General features: G+C 46.1%; 1 protein-coding gene across 1 annotated transcript in view; it reads right to left on the minus strand.

The window, feature by feature from the left end:
- The window catches only part of GRIN2B (glutamate ionotropic receptor NMDA type subunit 2B), a 172225-nt gene extending 151007 nt beyond the window's left edge, over positions 1-21218 (minus strand). Inside the window, exon 1 of the mRNA XM_075713149.1 lies at positions 20808-21218. Within this exon, the coding sequence (XP_075569264.1) occupies positions 20808-21218 (411 nt within the window). The remainder of the gene's footprint in view (positions 1-20807) is intronic.
- Positions 21219-23843: the final 2625 nt, after the last annotated feature.

Raw genomic sequence — 23843 nt, forward strand, 5'->3', positions numbered from 1 at the left:
AGAACTTCTTCACCCCATGAGCAGTTACGTGATGAAACTCCTTGTCTTTTGGATGCTAAAAATGTGCATGGGTTCCAAAATGCCAAGAATTTGCATGTGGGTAAGCGTATGGAAGAAAAACCTATCCAGCGCTACTAAATACAAAGATACACTGACTGGTTTAGAAAGTCCTGAGCCATAACTCACAGGATGCTTGGAGAATATTCTGAGGAAGTATCACTACTTGATCCTCTATCAGTTCCTGTTGGATGCAGAATGCTGGGCTAAATCAGCTTTTGATCTAAACCAGTTCACACATCACTGCAAAAAGGGTTCTAAATTAACATTTACTGGACACCTTTAAGTCTACTGGGACAGTATAGCAAAGTCCCTACCACTATGGGTCAAACCAATTTACAAGTCCACCCACCTCTTTTTATTTAAACATTGCATCATTAAACAGAATCCAGACTTTTGGCTTCCTGGAGAAAAGGAGTGTGCCCGATCACCCCATCAGTCCAGCAGGACATTACTGCTGTCCCAAGGCAGCCAAAGGTGCAGAGTACCTGGGATTGAGCCCAAGGACTTCAGCCATGGCACATCACTCTGCTACGCTCTTCACTTCACAGCCAGCTGCCCCCAGCTCCAGAGCATCTTTTATGAAAAACAGCAACGCCATACCATGGCCAGGACGGAACAGGTTTTCAGGCCAATCAACTTCTCAACCAAAATTTACACCTTCATCTCCACTCCAAACATTCACAATCCATTATTTTTTTGCCCTCCCCTGATTGTCTGCCCTTTGCTATACATGAAAGTCCCAATATATACCAGAAGGTTAAAAACTGATCTTGGGGTAGTAGCCCATTATGGCCAGGGGAAGAATGAGCAAGGAAACCTCATCACATCACATCACCTTTTCATTTCTGCCCTGATGGGTAGAAAACGCTGGACCGTACTGGTCTGTCACACATCACCTCACACTGTCATGATGGCGCTCCTCTGGGACAGCGGATCTGCTCCCAGCCCCTGACATTACTCAGCCACCCAGACCTGCCCACTACGGGCATGCCTCCATTTCTGTGAGTTTCTAGTGCTGCCTGTGCCAACTCCTTTCTCTTCCTACTCCCTTGGGTCAGAGGCATAGCCCAGAGAAGACAGTTTGGCTGGGGGCATCCCTGTGTCAGACTAATCCCAGCTGCCACAGGGGCCCTGGGAGTCTGTCAGCAGCCAGAATAAACTGAGGTGGGTCTGACTCATGCCAAATCCCAAGCCAGCCAGGGGAATATACAGGTGCAGAAGTGGTATAAAGCCACTTGTCTGCTTCAGCACACTGACACATACCAGGCACAGCTCAGCATATCCAGGGGACAAGGCCCAGCAGCTCAATGCCCCGAAGAGACAGATGACTCCTATGGACCCGCTGCAGGTGCCTGCCCCATAAAGGATGGGACCTTGGGCAGCCATCACTGTCCAACAGATTTGTGCATGTCAACATATTTACGTTCACCCCAGGTTTATTCCACTAGCTTCTCTAGTCCTAAGATATATTTTAAGCCAAGCAGCTCTCACCCCAGGACCCAGCTCCAGACAGCCCCAGCAGCACCCAGGCAGACATGAGGCAATGGTGTACCAAGCAGGGAATAAGCACGCCACAGTCACACACTGCTGTCCTCCACTAACCTTTACACATCTCACAGAATCATCGAATGTTGCCAGGGATGGGGCCTCTACCACCTCTCTGGGCAACCTGTTCCAGTGCTTGACCACCCTCAGTGTAAAAAACTTCTTTCTAATGTCTAGTCTAAATCTATTCTTCTTTAGTTCTTAATCCATTATTCCTTGTCCTGTTACAACAGGCCTTGTTAAAAAGATTCTCCCCATCTTTCCTGTAGGCCCCCTTTAAGTAGTGGAAGGTAGCAATAAGGTCTCCTCGCAGCCTTCTCTTCTCCAGGCTGAGCAACCCCAGCTCTCTCAGCCTGTCCTCATAGGAGAGGTGTTCCAACCCTCAGATCATTTTGGTGGCCCTATTCTGGACCCGCTCCAGCAGGTCCATGTCCTTCTTGTGCTGAGGGCCCCAGAGCTGGACGCAGTACTCCAGGTGAGGTCTTACCAGAGCAGAGTAGAGAGGCAGAATCACCTCCCTCAACCTGCTGGCCACGCTGCTTTTGATGCAGCCCAGGATACAACTGGCTTTCTGGGCTGCAAGCGCACATTGCCAGCTCATGTCCAGCTTTTCATCCACCAGTACCCCAAAGTCCTTCTCCGCAGGGCTGCTCTCAATCTCTTCATCCCCCAACCTGTACTGATAACCGGGAGTTGCCCTGTCCCAGGTGCAGGACCGTGCACTTGGCCTTGTTGAACCTCATGAGGTTCACACAGGCCCCACTCAACAGTCCACCCATCAAATCCATATCTCCCCACTTTAGAGAGAAGGATGTTGTGGGGCACCGTGTTGAAGGCTTTACAGAAGTCCAGATAGATGACATCCATTGCTTTTTCCTTGTCCACTGACACAGTCACTCCTTCATAGAAAGCCACTAGGTTGGTCAGGCAGGACTCGCCCTTGCTGAAGCCGTGCTGGCTGTCTAAAATCACCTCCCTGTCCTCCATGTGCTTGAGCATATCTTCTAGGAGGATCTGCTCAATGATCTTCCCAGGCACAGAGGTGAGGCTGACAGGTCGGTAGTTCCCAGGGTCCTCCTTTCTTCCCTTTTTAAAAATGGGCACAACATTCCTCTTCTTCCAGTCAGCAGGGACTTCACCTGACTGCCATGACTTTTCAAATATCATGGAGAGTGGCTTGGCAACTACATCAGCCAATTCCCTCAGGACTCTGGGATGCATCTCATCAGGTCCCATAGACTTGTGTACATTGAGGTTCCTCAGGTGGTCTCGAATTTGATCTTCCCTTACAGTGGGAGGGGCTTTACCCCCCTGGTCCCCGTCTTGTGGTCCATCGATTCGGGAGGGGTGAGGAGAGAGGTTGCCGCTGAAGACCGAGGTAAAGAAGTTGTTGAGTACCTCAGCCTTCTCCTCGTCCGTTGATACAAGTTCGCCTTTCTTGTTCATCGGGGGGGGGTACGCTTTCTTTAACCTTCCTTTTCTGGTTGATATACCTGTAGAAGCCCTTCTTGTTATTCTTTACATCCCTTGCCAAATTCAGCTCCATCTCCCACCCCTCCTCACCCTGATGCTGCAGCATGTTCATTGAGGAGTGTAGAGTTGGTCCTCTCAGAGCCAGCACACGCCAAGCTGGCATGGGCTTCAGAGGAATTAATTCAGACGGGCAAAGTCTGATCCCTTTCAGGAACCGTGCGAGAGAGGAGGCAGCACTCAGCACTTCAAACATCAAGAGAGAGTAAGAGAAAAAAAGAGATGCAAGAAGGCCTCTCATAGAAAAGGCAGCAGGAAAAATGTCCTAATTTGGAGAGACAGGCTTCATTGCCATGGCAACCAAGAATCGCCCCAGAGCGGCCAGATCCGACTTCGTATGTGGTGTTAAATGATTCAACCATTAAGGGAAAATACTAAAGGGAAAAAAATATTGGGGCTGTGGAAGGGAAAGTATTTGGCAACAAAGAGTTTTCCTCTGGGGGGTACTCGGGCAACTGAAGTGAACCTTTTGAGTCTTAAGTTGTATTTTTTTCCCCCATCTTTAGGTGCAGACACATTTTTGTGCACTTGCTTCATTTCTGGAGAATGAGTCACTCCTTCCTCACTGCACTGCCTTCCCTCCCCAGCCTCGTGCTCACCAGCAGTGAGGCCAGATCCTGCCTCCTGGGCAACAGGGGGAGAAAAGGCAACTGGAGCTCCCGTTCCTTTCTTTAAAGCCCCCTACAAAGACCTCCCAGGACAAGTCAGAAACTGGGAACACATGGCAAACCACATGGGGCAGTGCACGGTGGGAGCACATGTCACCAAGTAGGTGGCAACACGATACAGGGTGACAGTAGCCACCAGCAGCTCCAGCCTCTGGTCCGTGGCCTTGAGAAGGCACATACGGGATGTCTGCAAGAGAGCTGAGGACTACTGAGCACATCTGGCCATGGGGTAAGCAAGAGAAGCAGCATGAGAGGTATGCTCACTAGAAGTCACACAACGTGCATATTGCTGGCTGAGAGAGGAAGATGCACCCCTGCAGTCGTTAATTAATTATCTGATCTCACCCTGAGACTTTTCTGCCTGCTTTAGTCTATGAATTACTCTGAACATCATGTCAAACCTCTTCTTCCCACACCCTCGCCTCCTTCCACCCTCACTCTTGGGGTACCCTAAGCCTTTCCTCTGCACTGCTGCCTCTTGTCAAACACCCCCAGTCAGCAGGTCTCCTCATCCTTTTCTTACCCCAGGCACAGTTCTGCCACCCTTTCTCAGCCCCCATGAGAAGTCCCACCCATTCTGCAGGGGCTATCCCTCAAAGGGTGCTAGCACATGGAGGTGGACCAGTATAAAGAATAATAAGGCTGGGTGAGCAGCAAGGAAGGAATATCAGAATATGACTTCATCCTCTGGAGGTTCCCTCCTTGTAACTGAAGGAACAAATCCCAGGGGCTGAGTTCCCAGAGGACCATCCCCTACAGATTCCTAAGTGTAAAGAGGTAAATTGATTGTCACAACAAGATCCTTGCCACCATGTGTCTAACCTACTCTTGTCAGCTCATTTCCCTATCCAATTTATTCATCAAAGAGCAGCAAAATGTTTGGCCAAAAGGATTTCTTGATAGCAGGATAGCAGGGATGCATGCAGCATGGAGGAGGATGGGACATGCTTCTGCCCAGGCATGGTTACACAGAGACACAGCCACACATCTTCCACATGCTGTTACCTGTTCCACTCAAAACAACTTCTCCCTTGCCGCAGAAACCCAAACACGCCAAGCAAGAAAATCCTTTTCCTAGTATTGCAGTCTAGACTAGTCCAGGAGAGGGGAAAATGGAAAAACTAAACTCACTCCTCTATTACCAAACAAAAAGAGCCATCAATGTATGATTTGAGAGATTTGTGTATTTTATAGCAGCAGCACGGCAGGAGCTGCTGGCTGGCTACTGGAACTCTGGAAGCACAACATGCTTCCCCACAGCTTGTATTGTATATTATCGAGTATTATTACAGGCATGTCTCAAGACATAGAGCAACACACTGCTGGACCAGTACAGTGACCAGTGAGTGACACTGACAGAGAGAAATGTGGCCCTAAGCACAGCAGGAGACAAATACCACTCACAACCTCCGTTTCTCCTCCCGATGGTCAGTATCACAGAATGTTTTTGCCAGCCCATTTTGCCTCTGGCAAGAAAGCTGCCAGCCACAGCTTCAGTTTATAACAATTAAGCAGATGAAACTTAAAATCCACATGCACATGTAAAATCTTCCAAGGGAGCTCAGGGAGGGGCAGAGGGATCAGACAGAGAGAACGGCTGGGACAAGCTCTGGTGAAGATGAGCCCTGTGGCCTCATGCCAGGATATGGAGACAGCAAAGGTTAACAGCAGCATGGCTCATTGGGGGAGAATGGACCATGGGCACGAGGAATGGCGCAGCCCGGTGAGGTCTGCAGCCATTCCCTAAATGAAGCTGTTCCACCATCTGCAGGCAAGCACACTTTGGCATTAAACACTTTGCATGAAGGCCTAATTAATGGAGCACAAAGTAACTTATTAAATCTAAATTAAGGAACCAACTGACTAGCAAAAAAAATTACATCTCTGGCCAGGTAATGGCTATATCAAACATTTGGATGTGCCCAAAGCCCAGCAAAACTCACCTGGCAGATTCTAAATAAGCAGAAGTTTACCAAAAGATAAGTCAGAGACTTTCACAACAAAAGAGAGGGAGACCACATGAGTTTGGGGATTCTGTCAGATGACCAAAACCAGCAAAAATAGAAGGCTGGCTGGTTCATCCTCTGTCTAGTTCCTCCCTATTTCCTTCCACCTCAGCAGTTCTGTCTTCTGCTGGCATGCACATACTCCAAAACTTTGTCAGTCCCATTATAAATTATTTTGGTGTTCAGACTGCAACTGCAGGAGATTAGCCCATAAGGCCAAGGAGGACTCACTGCTCAGAGACATGTCCAAAGTTTGCTGTGCACTTCCCTGCCCTGCATTTCATCTCATTACACCTTTCAGACCTTCCCATCTCTCCCCTTCCTAAGGATTCAGCCCTTTCAGCACACCCTCTCCTCTAGATCAAGGGAGACATACTTCCTTATTTTAACCTTCAGGCTGGCTCCTCCTCAGCCCACCCAAGGCACCCACTGGTTAGAGCATGCCCTGATCTCCTTCAGCACCACTTGAGGAACCCAAACAACCACAGTTTGCTGTAGCCTTGCCACAAGACTAAGGATAAGGCTAGACAGAAAACTCAGCCAGCCAAGGGCAGAGAAAAGTGGGGCAGGAAACAGATGTCTGCTTGTCAGTTATGAAGAAAGCCAAGGTGCAATTCACATTTTAAGTGCAATTTTTAAGTCTCTGCATTGAAAATATAAAGGCACGTGCTCTCCTCTTCCACAGAGGATACTAACGGAACAATCCAATTACTGCTGCTGTCATCAGGCTAATTTATTTTCCCAAGAGGTCTGGTTTTGGATAGAAATATTAAAATCTCCAAGCCTTGCGCCATGTTCTCCTTCAAAAGCTAACTGATAGGAGCACACGACACTGAGCAAGTGCCTGTTCACAACTATGTCTCATTTGCTGCTGTGATCCAAGCTGCCACGGTGCAGTAGCGTGAGTCACAGAGCGCACACATGTGCGCCGAGCACAAGTGTGAACCGAAAGTCCAACCCCAAGAGACAGCGCTGCTCGCATTACATGCTCGTCTATGCGAATCACAGAGCAGGACCACGCTGGGGTGAATCAGAGTGAGTCACCATGGGAGCGCGTGGCAGGGAGGGCAAGCACGCTGCAAGCGTGTTTGGGACACACTGTGCATGGGTCACTTGTGCAGAAATCACAGCTCCCGAGACACTCCGACGCAGGTCTTTGCCCACCTTCTGTGTGCATTTTTAGCTTGTTTTCTTTAGGAAACAAGGCTCTTGCAAACCTGGGGTGTGTGTGTGTGTGTGTGTGTGTGTGTGTGTGTATGTGTTTGTGCATACATGAGTCAGGCTTCCCAGTCACTCTTGAACCTGCTGGCCAATTTCCACCTAATTTGACAAAGGGGCAGAGGACTCAAGGAGAATTAAATTCTTACAGTGCTGTACAAAATACAGCCCACAACAGCACACAGTCTCAAAGCCTTTGTCTGACCCCACAGCAGTGTGTGTGATTCACCCACTCACAGTCAAAGGCCCACTGGGCAATCATAAACTTCATCCTGACCAGGCAGCCCCTGTACCCACAGTCCCCGGGGCACCACTGTACATGTCTCTTTTGCCCAGACAGTGGGTATAAAAGACACAGCAGAAACTGGGAGAAAAGTAATAGAAGACCTGGGGGAAATGGGATTATTGTAGGGAGGAGGTGTAGCCAGCTCCTGAAAAACTGAGGCTGCTACAGGCTCACTCACTGATTTGGACTTGACATCTTCTAGTTGAAATAGGGCAGTAGGTGGAGAAATAGATCCTTCTAATGACCCTGGTCCTCACCACTGGGGAAGGATGACTTCAGCTCTTCCGAAATCTCTTCACCCAGCTCAGGTTCTCTCCTCTGTGGACTCTCTGGTGTCTACTAAGGGCTGAGCTCACATTACAGTCTTAGTATATAATTCAGTTAAAGGGTCAATTAACCATGAGATGTGAATCCACTGAAAACAGGATTCATTCATTTGGGAACTGACAAAATTACTTGTTCCATCGCCCTTCCACGCACTCTGTCTTCTCAATAAGCTGTTCCAATGTCAGGTCATAAAATTCACTTTCAAGTGTGCCAGAATGGCGGGGGGGAGGGGGAGCGGAGAGAAAAAAAGAAAAACCTCAATGTGCACTTGCAAAAGCAATGAGGGACTCTGGGTGTCCATTCAGAGATACAACATGAAAAGCCCAACTTTCAGAAGGTGTAGATGCCCAGCATTTTTTCAAATTTGGGCTGCCTTAACCTGTCTCATGTTGGACATTGGGGAAAAAAAAGGCACCTATAGTCACTGTTCACACTCAAAACACTTCAGTCTACTTCTTCAACTGCCATTGCTTCCTGGGAGGCAGGCAGAGCCCATCCAGATACCAGGTGTCCTGCGCCTGGCAGCTTGGCAGGCAGTGCCGTGTGGAAAAGGCGCTCCACTCCACCAGCCCTGATGCCACCTGTTCCCAACCCTCCTGCCGCCCACCCAGCCCTGCCATGCCGAGGAACAGGCTGAGCCTGGCCCACAGCCCAGGCCATGAAGGAGCCCAAATGGAGCCAGGCAACTTGGAGACATGGAAGGCAAGCACTTCTGAGAGATGCTCTCTTCATACACCATTATCTGACAAATGCGCCATTATCCAACAAGAGCCTCTTTCTCCACTTCCTGAGCAACTGTCTCCTTTGTTAAGAATCCATTGACCCCTCCTTTTTATCTACAGTACTTTCAGAAGAGGATCATCTTCCTTATGTTTCTCCTGAGCTCACTAGGTGGTTGGGGGGGGGGAGGTGTGGGGGGGTAACTCTCTCTAGTAGGTAACTAAAAGGTATTGGTAACCATCAGCTCAGTATGTCCCCTGAAGGAAAGCGCGTACTCTCCTCTCTCAACCTCCTTCCATACTGCACCAGCAACAGGAGATTCCCTGCTCCCCACAGTCCTTCATGAACTGGAAGTGATGGAAACACTGTATTTCCCATTGGGGGAGTCTCAGCAAGAGGAGGCCATCCTCTTCGGAAGGAAAACTCATTTATTTCAAGAGGCTCAGAGCTACATGCAGCCATTTGCAAGGAAGAACATTTCTGGTGATAGTAATTTTACCTTGCATTCAGCCCCATGCAGGGTGCATGAACCCTATGATTTGGTAGGCTTAAATAGAAGTTAAGACAATAAACCCCTCCCAGATCTCTGACCTTTGATAAATGTGAAGAGCTGGTTAATGCAACACACCAAACATTGAAACTTCAGCTCAAGTAGGTTTGTGTTGGAGGGAGGCCACATCAGCCAGGAACCACAAACCCTCACTGCTCACCACATCCTCACAGGCAGCTCTACCCCAGCTGAGGTGGCATCACACATCACCCCCAGCCAGGTCCCCACAGGCTCAGCAGCCTCATGCCTTAGCCCCAGGGGAGTAACCAGCAATGTGCAAGACTATCACAAACCTTTCCCCAAGCTTCCCTTCCCCTTACCCACTCATCTGTGACGTGGTATAGACCACGCTAGGTTATGTTTGGCTGTGGTTAGAGGATCACCAGCTTGACAAGATGTGGAGATGTATGATGTGGAGAACGGTATTAACTGACTAATTAAATCATTTCTTTAATTACTCTCACACAGCTATAAATAATGTAAGCCCACACGTTCTCTCTGGAAGCCACAATAGTGAGAGAAGAGAGGGTGAGGGATGTAAATTAAAAAGGCAAAATAATAATAATAATAAAAACACTTAACATTTATACAGCACACTGCATTTTCAAAGCACAGTGCAAACAATAATTAAGAAATTGATAGAGTGACAGACAGGAGAGGGTGAGAGGAAGCGAAGCAGGAGAAGCGAGAGGAGACAAAAGGGGGCAGGCGTGGAGTAGGATTTGAGACCCAGCAAGGCTGGCAGCTTGGTGGACACGCTGCCCAGCCCCATGACAGGGCCACACAGTGTGGCTCTTCAGCCCACACCTCCATACTGCTGCAGCAAGCCAGGCAGTCAAGGACACAGCTCTGTCTCCACGGAAAGCAAGCAGCAAAGCGAGTGCCCAAGTGGGAGCCAGGACAAAGCATGATGCTTGCATGAGCACACAACTGGAGGAGCCGACAGCTCCATCACAGAGCATCTTCCTAACAGCTTCTGTCTGCCCTCTCCAGTGCAGAGGCTTGGCGGTGGCCACACAGCCCCAAGCCAGGCAGCTGGCAGCCAGTGGAGGCTGTGGGGGGCTCACCCCCTCCTCCCAGGAGCTTTTCCCTGTCCCCACCAGGCCTGGGACCCTGGCACAGGGCATGTTGGCTAAGGGGGGCACAGCCAAGCCAGCCCCAGGCACACTTTGGGAGACCCACTGGCCTTTCCCTAGGGGGGAGCACTGATGCCAGCATCCCTGTCCCCCCCCGAGGACCCATTTCTGACTCCCTTTGTAGCTCAGTGCAGGGCAGGAAGGGAATATATCTGCCCGACTGGAGGGGGAGGCAGAGCTCACAGGGAAAGCATCGCTGCCCAATCCCACTGCCCTGTACCCTGCCTCAGCCCAGGCCCACTCTCCTCACCCAGTTTCCATCCAACAGCTTTCCACCCCCGTTTCACACCCCATGTCCTGTTTGCTTGGTGGTTCCGCCACCACCCCCAGCTCATGCTCCCATGGCAAGCCAGGCAGCATCACCTGGGCAGGCACTTCTCCTCCTCTCTCCTTTCCTCCTCTGCCTTTACCTATTCCCCATCTCCTGCTTCCCACCTTTTTCCAGCCCTCCTTCCCCTCTCCTTCTTTCAGCATCTCTTCCAGATGCTCCTCCACACCTGGTCATCACACCCTCCACGCCCCACCACCTCACCCATGCTCCGGCCCAGGTCTCCTACTATACAGTACATTTCTCCCAGCTGGATCCCACTGGGACCCCACAGAAGAGCCCTGGCTCCAGCATGGCACATGCAGCCCCCAGGTCCAAGTGTAGTTTTGAAGCACAGCTTGTAAGGACAAGTTCTCTTTGAGAGACACGTGGCAAACGTCTACAAAGACTCTGCTGTGTATATGCAGTTTCTCACGTTTATAACAGCACCAAACTTGGGGGCAACCTATGCAGTGGTACCAAAAGCACATTTCTAGTTAATAGTCCTCTCCTGCAAGACACCCCCTCCAGATCTGGGCCCTTGCTCTGAGAACCACTGGTGGTCAGGCAGAACCTGTGGAGGAAAACGCGCCAGCACTTGCAACACAGGTAAATCACGTATCTTCCTGTGCCACATTTTCAGAGCGAGCTGTTTTATTTTCCAAATAAATAGTGAAATAAATCAATCAGCTTCAGGCATACACCTGGCATAGGAAACTTTGCTCAAACAGTCATAGCCTGGCAAAGTTACAGGAAACCCCCAAGAGGACCTTATAATGGGGAATGCTGGGCAAGCTTACAATAGACAGTACTATCAGCCCTGCATACAATAAGCTCTCCTGCATGCCGCAGCTATTCAACCACCTCTAACAGGGGTTACAGCTTCTGCTCCTGGAGTCCAGATCTTCATATTAAACATGGTATTTACTTCAGCTAGAAAAATCCGTTAATTGCTCCCTAGCAATTAGGTAGCCTTTGCCTTTTGTACAGCTCAAAATCGTTTACAAAAACATTGTTTCAGTCTTCTTGCAAAGGGCAAATTGCTGTAGACAGAAGTTGAGCAACTGTCTTAAATTCATGTTTTAGAGCAGAGCTGCAATGAGGACTCTGGTCTCCCAGACCTGCTTGCTTCTACTGGCACCCTGTAGATCAGTCTTCTTCACCATGTGTGCCTGCCTTTTTTGCTTTTTTTCCTGCCTGCCTTTAGACTCTCCATCTCCTTCATTCCTTCTTTCCCCTTTCCTCTGAAACATACATTTTTATTCTTATTATCAGGAACTTCATAAATACACAGCTAGAAGCTATTGCCAAAGCACAGAGAAAAAATGCCTCACCAGAGTCTTTAGGGTATTTTTTTTTCCCAGTCACTCTCAGAACTTACTTCAATCAAACCCTCTTGCCCACCCCTCCCCTTTTTTTTTTCTGCACAATCCTAGATTCAGGAGAAGTTTTCCTGTCTCTCATCTTGTTCATCTTCTTTCTCCTCCACTCTAGCTATATAACACATTCTCCAGTGTTTAGTTCAGTCCTGGTTGAAAACAGCTGAAGCAACGTGGTTTCCACGCTCTTCCCTAAGGAGACTAGAGTACTTCCTAATAAAACTCAGTGTCTGAACTTTTTTCTTAATATACATATATATCCTTTAATATTATCATTTAACATATCATAATATATCATTTAATATCTTTTCTCAACTTTATCTTGTCATTACAACTTCTACTTCTGGCAGCTACACCAAGCATTATTTTCTCTAATCTTAGTCTACTGCTATTCACTGCATATGTAAATCATACTCTGACTCATTGTTCAGCCAATCTGCAATATGCATGTATAGCTGTTTCAGTCTTTCTTCATATATCAGTTCCTCCAGACCCTTAACAGAGTCACAGACTACAATTATATCTTTTTCTGTACTCTGTTTTTTTCCAGCCTGTGTATGTGTAATTCCCTTAACTTCCTTCTGTGCTGGTTTTGGCTGGGATAGAGTTAATTTTCTTCACAGTAGCTGGTATGGGGCTATGTTTTGGATTTGTGCTGAAAACAGTGTTGATAACGCAGGGATGTTTTCATTACTGCTGAGCAGTGCTTACACAGAGTCAAGGCCTTTTCTGCTTCTCACACCACCCCACCAGCGAGGAGGCTGGGGGTGCACAAGAAGCTGGGAGGGGACACAGCCGGGACAGCTGACCCCAACTGACCAAAGGGACATTCCATACCATATGAGGTCATGTTCAGCATATATAAAGATGGGGAAATAAGGAGGAAAGGGGGGGATGTTTGGAGTTATGGCGTTTTGTCTTCCCAAGTAACTGTTACGCATGACAGAACCCTGCTTTCCTGGATATGGCTGAACACCTGCCTGCCGATGGGAAGTAGTGAATTAGTTGTTTTGCTTTGCTTGCATGAATGGCTTTTATTTTACTTATTAAACTGTCTTTATCTCAATCCACGAGTTTTCTCACTTTTACTCTTCAGATTCTCTCCCCCATCCCACCAGGGTGGAGTGAGCGAGCGGCTGTGTGGTGCTTAGTTGCCAGCTGGGGTTAAACCATGACACCTTTATAATCCATCCCCTCCAAAATTGGTTAATGAGGCAAATAAAAGGCAAAGAGAATAAGAGATTCCCTGGAAAGAATTGTTTCTCTCTGTCCTGCGGTTACTGGGGAATGACATGCGGATCTAAAGCAGCAGCATCGGGCAATTTCACACTCCATGTTTTCAATTTCATTTTGAGGCCAGTTTAGGGTAGGGACAAATTTGAGTGTAATTAATTTAGATTTTGTGAGACAAGTAACCGCTTGGGGTTGTAATAAAGAACTGCCTGCTCCAGAATGAAGAAACTAATCTCCTTGTCCGGCTGGGGATGGCACAAATTGATTTAATACTTTTGTGTTGGTTTTTTTGTTCTGAAGAAAGGGGTTATAATAATGATTATAAATAACTATGGGTCAGATCTCATCAAGCTCCCAGATCATCTTTATATAAGTGCTCACAGATTTGGACATCTACCTAAACATCATCAGTGTGAAAATGAAGGTTAGAAATCTAGCAAGAAAGAACTTTTTCACAGAAGCCCCATTACTTGCCAGGTCCAAGCTGGGTAGAAATCAACATTTTCCTCACAGATATTTCAATACTTCTTTTTCCAGGTAGACAATAGCAACACTGCATTTAAACATTAGTAGGAAAGAGGTTAATTCATCTTATCTTTCCCTCAGGTAGGTTGGAGCAGTTGTATTCAGAACTAGGCAAGGAAAGGTCTTCTGTTACTCAAAAGAAAACATCACTATAACAACAGAAGAAAACTAACACTCAGTACTCCTGGAAGAAGAATTCTATGACCCAGAATAAAGCAGCTTATAAATAGCTACAAAAGGCTGATGTAAAGGAATCAGACTTCAGTTTTGCTTGGCATTTTTTTGTCTGGGACAACTTCTGCCAAGGAAAGGCATCCACACCTCCATACAGGCTTCTTTGCCTTCTGCTTCCTACTGCTGCCCCAACACTGCCACAGCCCAAAAGCACCCCAGGGCACCTTGGCAGGGTGTAAGCCTCACCAGGGTCCCACCAGGTTTTCCTCTCCCCAACCCTGTGACACTCAAGCGAACATGGCACCTTCAGGCTTCAGGTGTCCAAGGCTCTGCATTCCCAAGGCTCAGGGCAGATATGAAGTGCATCCAGTAGAAATTATTAGTGGGGGGTGGGAAATGATGGGGATATTTCAAGGAAAGTTACATTTCCATAAGGTTTTTTTTTTTTTGAAAGGGGATTTTGTGTTGCTTTTTTTTTGTGACCAAAAAAAAAAAAAAAAACCAAACAATTCAAAGTCTGAATTTTTTTCTTGTGACTCTTGAAAACAATACCCCCAAAAACATGAAGGTCTTGAAATGGAGTTCCTCCCAAGCAAGTGGGAGATAAAGTAGAGGGAAATGTTAAAAATTTAAAAAGCAAATTATTTTAATAGGATATTTAATAAAAGAAACAATACATTTCTTTGAACAGTCATTTTTTTCATTGAAATAATATTGACAAGAGTACTTGAGCTCTTGTTTAGAAAATGAGAGTTAACATTGAAGGATTTAATGGCCCTGGGGAGAGGTTAAAGCTCTTAAAAGTTCATTTCCAGGTTTCCTAATATCTGAGGGATTTTAAGTGCTGTAATTTATTTGTAAAGTAATAAAAATTGTACTAGGGAAAGTCTCAGATGTTAATTAAACTCCACAGAAATACACTACGTATATTCTCTTTCTTTATACAAAAAAATTTAATTTTGTATGGACAGATTAGACACAGATGTAAACACAAATTACAGCTCCACCTGGCCTGTTATTACATATGTACAGTCAAGAGAAAAACAACACTGGCATACAATACTGGCTTTTTTTCTCTATATCTCTGTGACCTACCTTTCTTCTCCCTCCCCAACTTTTGCAGCAGACTCATAGTTTGAGGACACATGATATTTAGTTCATTATTTGTGAGCTACACAGAGCTTTCATTTGGCAGCAAAAGGAAAATAAGTACCAAAAGCAGAAGAAGTGTATTAATCATGTCCTCAATAAAATTATTAAAATCTTGAGGGGAAACTGCTGGGGCGTTTATTTTATTTTTTAAAATCAAACTCATGTTTGTTGATCACTAGATTAGTCTAGGAAATAATTTAAACTATTACTATCATCAAATGCAGTTTCAGAGAAATGAAATGCTTTGTGAAATTACATGAACTGCATATAATTTTGCTTTGGAAGGGAAAAAAAAGGATAGAAATCTTCTAACAACACTGAACCATACTCTTTCAATGTTTGCAGATCAAAATGTGTCCTTTTTTTTTCCTCCTTCTAAGCAGCATTTTGTTTGGAATTTCACTTCAGTTCATATAATCCATTTAAAGGGAAGTTTTTCTTTTTTCTTTTTTTTTTTTTTTTTAACTGACTTTCCTTCACACAAGGGCTCTAAGATTTCAGATGTCATCCCTAATGGAAATGAAACAAATTTACATGCAAAAAATGAGGTTTGCATTCCCCATGCATCTCTATTATTTAACCTTTGGAAACCTGAGAGTGAAAGTGCTTTCCTTTTAATTACAGATGTTCTGCTTTTAGCAGCACTGTCCCAGCATCTTTGACTTTGTCCTGGTTTCAGTGTGTATCTAGGTGCTCAGCTTATCCAACTAGTTTTGCCTTCCCTGTACCTGCAGCATCATTTTGCTCCCCTCGAACTGGCAGCTAGTTTTCTTCCCTGGTGCTTTACTCCTATTGTCTGAGTTTGGACTTGCTCCCTACTGAAATACCAAAGAACACCACTGCTGCAGCAGCATGGCACAGATGGAGCAATCACAGCAACCTTCAGCATTGAAAGAGAAAGAGACAACATTTCTTGGAAACCTTGACAGAAAACAAAAAGAAAGGGGACAGGGATTTACAAAGTGGGGATGGAAAGGCAGAGGAGAAATTTCAGCTTTGGTGTGAATGGGGAAAAAAGAACAAGGTAGTGGAGGGAATAGCAGAAAAGTCAGGTCTATGCTGTGTGAGAAAAGGAAGGAGAATCTGGCCTAGAAAGGATCATGGATTTTAGATTCCAGGTTAGTTTCATGCAGCTTTTATAAAGATTTTATTATAGGCAAAGCCCAATTTCATAGATCATTCTTTCCTACCATTTTATTTCCATCATTATGGGTATCCTGTGCAGGCAAGCCCTAGAGAAAATAGCAAGGGATGCAGAGACAGAGGAGAATGATTTTCAGCTGAGAAAACAATCATCCTTTTCTTCCAATATTTTTCCTGTGTGCTGTCTGTGCACCATTGTGTTACTATAAATCTGCACAGGACAAGAAGCTTTGGCAAAATAAGGTGACCATGGAGAAATAGCAAGGGACAGCTCCAGCAAAAATGGTGGTCACCAGCTGTGCTATAAGCGAACCCAAGGCATTTTCTGCTCTTACCTTTCCTGCTTTCATTATCAAGTTATTTTTTTTAAAAGAACAGAAAAAGTCAAATGTCTATCATTACAAAATGGACCAGTCAGCCAAATGGTGTGGTCGTTTTTTTGGCCAGAAGCTAAACTTTTTCCAACACAGTAAGTGTCCTAAATCAGAACAACAATTCCACCTGCTCTTAAGATACCTATAAATGTACACTGTTATTGTTTTTTCCTTTTTTGTGACTGCTCCTTTAAGTCCTATTTCTGAGCAGAAGTAATAGTAGGTAATATTGAAAATATAACGAAGAAAAGCCCAGCCCAGATTTCCAGTCTCAGATCTGCAAACACAAGATACTGGTTTGTGTGCTTATCTGAACTGAAGCTTGGTTTGCAGCCTTGAAGGTTTCCTTCAACCATCAGTCTCCTAACACAGAGCATCCCCATCCATCAGCTATTTCCACACAGAGATAGGATTGAATTTCTGCTTTCAAAACAACTGGGGAGAAAGGAGAAATTATTTTAAACACTGGAATGGAAGCAGATATGCTCACCTGTCATGAGTGCATTGCAGTCCTCTGGACAATGCAAACTAATTCTTAAGATCGGGCAACACAAAGCTATAAAGAGAAAGGTCAGTGCGGCAACTTCAGGCAAACTGAAGAGACCAGAGAGCTTCAAAGAATTCTTGTGTCACAAGAATGTAGCATTGGTGGTGGTGCATGTTTTTCTCCTCTCCATCTCATCTATTCCAGCTTAAACACAGATCATCAGTGATCCATGCTATACTCCCTTTCTCGATCAGGGGTCCAGGTGAGAGGATGCCATGCTCCTAGTCCCTTTTCAAGGTGTCAGCACCAAAACAAGGACGAGGTGCTTCCTTGTAGGGTTGAAACAGTGCAGCTACTCTTCTACCCTGCCCCACAGCTGCAGGGCTTGCTCCTCTGAGAGGCACTAATGCAGGGGCTATTGGACCCCCTCAGCCACCACTCCCAAGCCACCCAGCCCCAACAAAATGACTGCTGCAGTTCTTGCTGTTTGGCGTCACTGCTGGCAAGTTCATCAGAGGCTAAGGAGACTGAACTGGCTATCACAAGTCTCCCCCTCATCAAAGTGGTCTCTCCAGAGCTCAAGTGAGGCACATCATGTGTCTGTGCTTCACCGTTTTCCTGGAAACAAACCCAGATCACAGGGCGCACACAGATCATCTGGTCATTTTCTTCTGATGCCAAATTAGGCAGAGAATAAATGTAACACTTTGTAACAGCTAAACAGGTGGGATTAGAGACATAAGCACCAAGGAGAGAAACAGCAAAAACATATGCAAGTGACTATACTTGTTTTTCAGAAGAAAAAGGCAAAACACTGGGAAAACAAGAAGATATAAACATTATCTAAAAAAATCTAATCAAATGCAATATTAAAGCACATGAGTTTGAACAAAACAATCAGGAAATCCAGATGTTACATTTTCAGCAACATACCTCCACCTGCTATGTTACACCTAGGGCAGGACTCATAGTGTTTAACTTGAGGCATCACGAGCAAGTCAGGGTACAGCCTTCTTCCATAATCAGTGGGGAGACACAGGACTATCCCGTGAGCATTTCACTGCACCCTGAGGTGGGTGGGGTGAATCGTCCTCAGGTGGTGCCTCCTTCCCCACTGATTGTAGCAATGCCTAGACCTCCAGCTGGCAGGCAGCAAATTTCCAGATGCATGTTAACTGAGATGAAGCCAGTCTATGGAGCACATTATGAAACATTTCTGTCTATATATACAGGGGAGAAAGAAAACTCAGGCTTGAAATCCTCTCTTTTTTTCTTTTTTGGTTTTTTTTTTTTTTAACTTGTCCTTTCGTGTCTCAATTTACCAGTTTCACAGTATATTATAAAGCCCTTTTTACACATAGACCTAAATTTCCTCCCAAGCACACATATTAAACCCTCATTGAAGGTGAAACAGAATTTTACATGCTACTCCAGGAAAAGTGGTTTGACTGAGGAGTTTTTTTGCATTAACCTCCAGAGAAGAGGGGCTTATCTGTCACACCAAGGTTTGTAGTGTTCTACAGGTTTGCATTGGCACTACTGATCACAACACACAGGGAGCATAAAAAAAGCTATAAGTGCAGGTCTGAACCTGTGAAATGCTGAGCAAGTTCAATCACAGCTGGCTGCTGTGGGTGTTGAGGGGATGCTGAAAGAAGCAGTCCATGCTTGCAGGATCAAACCCCAGCCACACAACTCATCTGCAAACAACATGACTAAGAGTCACTAAAAGCAAAGCCTCTCTCAGGGACCACTGTGGAAAACAGATTGTCTAAGGACTTACCAGGCTGACTTCAGTATTTTTAGTAGAATATCAATGCATTTACTCTCTAACATATTTTAATTCAATTCATCAAATAAATATTATCCATTAAAGATTACACACCTGTGAATCAGAAGCTGTAAAGGTCAGCCTTTTTCAATTTATGTTTAAAGGAAATCTTGGCCTTTCCTAAAACTGCAGGTCCTTGTATGTAACCCACTTCTCCTGACTGCAAAACTATTTAAAAAAAGGGAGTTTGATAAAACAGAGGTCTCCATTCATAAGGCTTCCCCCTTTGAGCTCCCTGTGGGCTGCCTGCCCGCCAGAACACTCTTCAGAAGCGAGCCAGTGGGGCACACAGGGCAGTCGTGGGAGATGCTGCCTTCCCAAGGAGAAACTAGAGATAGGTAGAAAGAAAAATCTTTGCAAAGTTCAATAGGCCAAATTCGTCTTTGAATTACAGCAGCATAAATCTGATCTAATCCTGCCAAAGGCAATGGGGCTATGCTGGATTTACACTGCGGGAATCTGAAATCTGAATTTGGCCTGCCACGTTCAAAGTCACAAGGACCTTTTCCCAGGGCTTAGGAGGTCTGGCATCAGTAACACTTACGTTTGTTCAAAGAGAATGTAAAATGCCACCTAAGTGTGAAATGCAGCACTGAAGTAAATGCTTCAGACCTGTTTTACACAGACATCCATAACCATGCAATGCAGCAGGCAGAAGAGCATCGAGATGCAGCATTGTTGCCTGACTGCTCTCCAAGACAGAAAAGCTTCATTCTGGGTGGAATGGGGCAGAACGACTTTATCACATGTGCAGCTATTCAGAGAGAGAAAAAATGCCTGTGATTATTTTATTCAATGACTACTTTAGTTCAAAAGCTGATACAAGAAAATAACACTACATTTTAACTGTATGTTATTTGGCAACTGAACAGTTGGTCAAAAAATTGAGAAAATAATTTGTGATTAATTTATTGCCATCTACTCACCTATGATAACCTGCACTGGATTATTTATTTACAAGGTAAATAAAACAGAAAGTGCCTGGATTTCTCAGCCCACTAGACCTCTTTCTGAGGAAAAGCTGCCATAGTGGCCAGCTTAATTCTCCCCCTTCATTCAATGAGACCCAATTCTGCCTAGTTACATGTCTCAGATTCACTTAAGAGTGACCTGTAAAAGAAAAAGGCTGTCTGCTTGTGACCCTGTTTACTTCTTTGTGATGCACAAAGTGCAGTTAAGAGGGTTTTCCCAATAAAGGGCTTGGCCCCAACTCTGTGTGGCACTGAGCCTGCAGGGAAAAGGGCAACCCACTTCTCTTGGATATTCACACTGGCCCACAGCATCCCAGAGGCCACTGTTAGCCACACCGGCTGGCCAAATACACATTCAGGCATGAATTGCTGGGTCCCCTCTTCCTCCCAGGGGAAAGACTTCTATTAGGTCCCGCTGCACCCCGTGGAGGCTCCCCTAAACTGAGAGTTATTAGCTGGATAAGGATGCTGCTCTTTCTGCACCTTGCCCTGTTCATAAGCAGTGGTGGGAAGGCTTGTTTGTGTAGTAATTCCCCAGAAGACTGTCTGGGACCTGGGAAAACAGCAAAATGTCAGTGATATGAAGGAATAAAGTAGTGCAGTGGAAACAGGAAGGACTTAGCTGGACTGGTTCAGACTGGTTAGTTGCTTTAGCTAACACCTATTTAACTTCAGGAACTAATGAACACTTCTGAGAGAGGATGGCTTTATTAAAGATTCAATTATTTTCCAATTAAGATGTAAGAGATGTATTAAATGTCCCTGAAAACACCACAATGTCCTCCAGCTGCATGCAGGAAAAACACAAGCTGGCATTCTTGGCTCTTCTAAGGTAAAACACAGGCAAAAATAAAACCTTTAAAAAAAAAAAAAAATCACAATTGTCAGGGGCTCTTTATCCTCCCTCAGGAAGAAGAAAAGGGCTGATTCTTTTGCAGCTCTCTTCCACCTGCTCCTTTCCCTCCTTGGTTTTTCTCTGTTGCAGATAATTCCACATGATTAATAGGCTCTTCTCAGCGGTGCTACACACAGTTAGCTCTTTTAATCTCTCTTTGAATCTGAGACTCTCTAATCCCCCAACCCTTCGTCCCCATGAGACTACACCTGAGGATCACAGAATAAGATATATCTTTCTGTTTTAAGTTTTGATCTGCAGGTCTGTGATAGAAGGAAGCTCATATTTACCTTATCTGCCATGATCATAGAGGAGCCTCCATGGATGCCCAGGATGGGAGTGAGGGTCTGGGCAGAGATGAAGTCCAGTATCTGGGCAATGGCTTCCTGGTCTGTATCATCAGCGAATACCACCCCTTGAATCTTCCGATCTGACATGAGGTCACAGATGCGGGTGATGATGCTCTTGGGATCTGTCTCATTCATGGCCACCAGCTCCACCCGAGGCACCACTGAGAGGTGGTGGAAGTCATCTTTCTCGTGGGCATCTTTGATGGCCACTTCGTCTGAGGTCCCCACCAGGATGACCGCAATGCCAATGCTCGGGTGGCTTTTCTGGGCATGGGCCCCGCTCCCTGTTGTCGCGAGGACTGCCAGCACCAGCCAAAACCTTGGAGAGTAGCACTCCACCCTGGGCCTCATCTTCGGCTCTTACACTCCCTGAGGGAGGAAGGAAAAAAAAAAGGAAAGGGGGAAAGAGAAAGGGAAAGTGATTAATTGACAAGTCAGTCATGCACTCAGCCTTCAAGGCAGATCCATTGATATTCCCCAGCCACTAGCCCTCCTCCCACCAGTCCTTCTTGCCTGATGCCAGCCCTTTGGCTACATTTAGGGCTCTGTTAAAGTTTGGGGGGGGGGGGGGGGGGGGGGGTGTCAGACCGGTCCAGCCTCTACTTCAGAGTTTGAAGTCACTTCAAAGAACAGCTGTCAGCAGAAGATGGGATCATGTCATCTCTCAGGTCCCATGTCATTCTAAGACCCAAGTCAAAACTGATAGAGAATTGTCCTTTGATGGCTGATCAGCTGTCTTTGTGAAACTAATTGCTTATGTCAAGCCCATGTCTAAGTGCTCACCCTCAACACAAAGGAATTGCTGGTGCTTGTAAACAGTTTGGCCGCCTGCTGGAGGTATAAGCAGGGAGGCTGAAGGGACCAGGCAGATAAGGACTCCCTTTTACTTTCTTAGCACAGCCCCTCCAGAATAAAAAGTGGACAAATGGGCAAGGCCATTGGACTTATATGTATGTGCGTATCCATGGCATACAACCTTCCCACCACCAGGATACACGCAGCTCCAGTCTGTAGTACAGTCAGCCACATGCCTTTCACCCATACAGGGTTCATTCCTTTTTAAGAAGCCAGGAATACAAAATTTGCCAGTGGTCATGGCCAAAACTGGATCAGTGTAGTGTGGGGAAGACATTCCCTCCAAGCCCATATGACAGCTCTTTTTGCCCAGAAGCAGAAAGACTCACAGAGTTTACAAAGGTTCACCCTCAGCTACTACAGCCAGGGATGTTACACCGATCTTTTCCCTGAACATGTCCACTTCATTTTGCAATCATAACAGTAGAAATGGAAAAACCCGATGAGGTCATCTCTCCAGCCCCTGCCTGAGCAGGGCTGTTCCCTGTGGGATTGTTCCTAGCTCTTTCTTTATTCAGTCTCATTTTAATAACAGTTCGTATTTCCACAACACTTTTCATTCTCAAGGCACTTTACAGACACTAATGAATTCATCCTTGCAGCACCTATGCAGTGTAAATAACAGAACTCACCCTGGTCTGGGGACAAAAACAGAGCAGCCTGTCCCCAGCCACCCACCACCCCTGTGGGAGGCAGCACTGCTCAGTGTGCCCACCCAGGGCCATGCTGTTGTCCCAAGGTGATTTCAGGCATTTCAAACTAAAGAAGACTCTCCCTCAGCACAAAAAGTCCTGCTCAGCTATTCATGCCTATAATGCTGTTCTTCAACCAGGTACACTTGGAATAAATACACCAGCCCTGCACTGGAAGTCTGTCCAACAGCCCTACCTAACACCAGCCACCCCTAGGAAAGGGCACAAAGGGCCCCATCTTGCCCTGCTCAGAACACGTAGGCTCAGCACCTGCTCCCTCATTGCCATGCTAAGCAAAGAGAATGTATTCTGCACTGACACTACCAAATAAATAAGCAGATAATAAAATAGATAATAAATATGCACCGGAGGAACCAAATCCACTTAGGAGGCTGAAAGGGACCGCGGGTGTGAAACGCCAATCGATTCTAAACTCTCTGACGGATCCACTTTCTGAGAGATGCTCACAAGGAGAACCAAGAGACTTTGAGAGTTTGGCAAAATGAACAGCTAACTTCATTCCAGCAGGACTGTTATCCTCCAATTACGAGTCACTAAATGAGATTCCTTCACAGTGAAATGCAGTCCCCACTCCTGCAATGCTTTATTAACTTTAATGCACTCTATACGCTCTCTGTCTCTCCCTCTCTTGCTCACTCACTTTAATGCTATATTTGTTCTCTTTAAAATATGTGTCTTGCGATCCCTCTGCATAGTCTCACACAGTATATCACGCTTGGTTAGGCATTGGCTAGCTGTGATGTCCAGGGAGCAGACTGTAGGTTTTTCCCAGCCCCTCTCCCACCAGGGATACTTTACAGGGCCTTCCAACCCAGGGCTCGGATAGCAGCGATGCAGGAGCTATGCAGGCAATTGTGGCAGCTGTCTGCCTTCACGCCCAAACACAAACTTCTCCCACTGGGAAAAATGCCGGCCAAGAAACCCATTCCCTTCTCTTCACCTGCATCAAAGCCAATAAATCTCTAGCATCTACCTTCAAGCAGCAGAAGAGTCCAGATCCTGAAGAGCGCTTCATGTCTATGTCTAGCTCATACCCCCAAGGGAGATTTTTCCATTCAACACAAGATGATGGAGTTCCATGTACAGTTCCAGATCCTCAGGCTTTGGCCAGATATGCAGGGAGCAGCTGGCACTAGGAAGAGGCTAATGCAAAGAGGAGGTTATCAGTGCCTCCACAGCCAACCAGACATGTCCAATTTGGATCCTCAGCCATGAGCTGGTTCAGGCAGAGCAACGTTTAGGTAGCCTGTGTGTACCACCCAAGACACATCTCCCTCCATCTCTTGCTCATATGTAACACTTGTGTCATGCTCACAATGTGTTTCAGGTGCTCCATGGGCAGTCTGCATGCCAGGGACCTTCTGAGGGAATAAGAAGGAACAAGGTCCAGGCTGGGGTCCCTGGTAGG

This window comes from Pelecanus crispus, chromosome 1 (assembly GCF_030463565.1).
Source record: "Pelecanus crispus isolate bPelCri1 chromosome 1, bPelCri1.pri, whole genome shotgun sequence".
Lineage (NCBI taxonomy): Eukaryota > Metazoa > Chordata > Aves > Pelecaniformes > Pelecanidae > Pelecanus > Pelecanus crispus.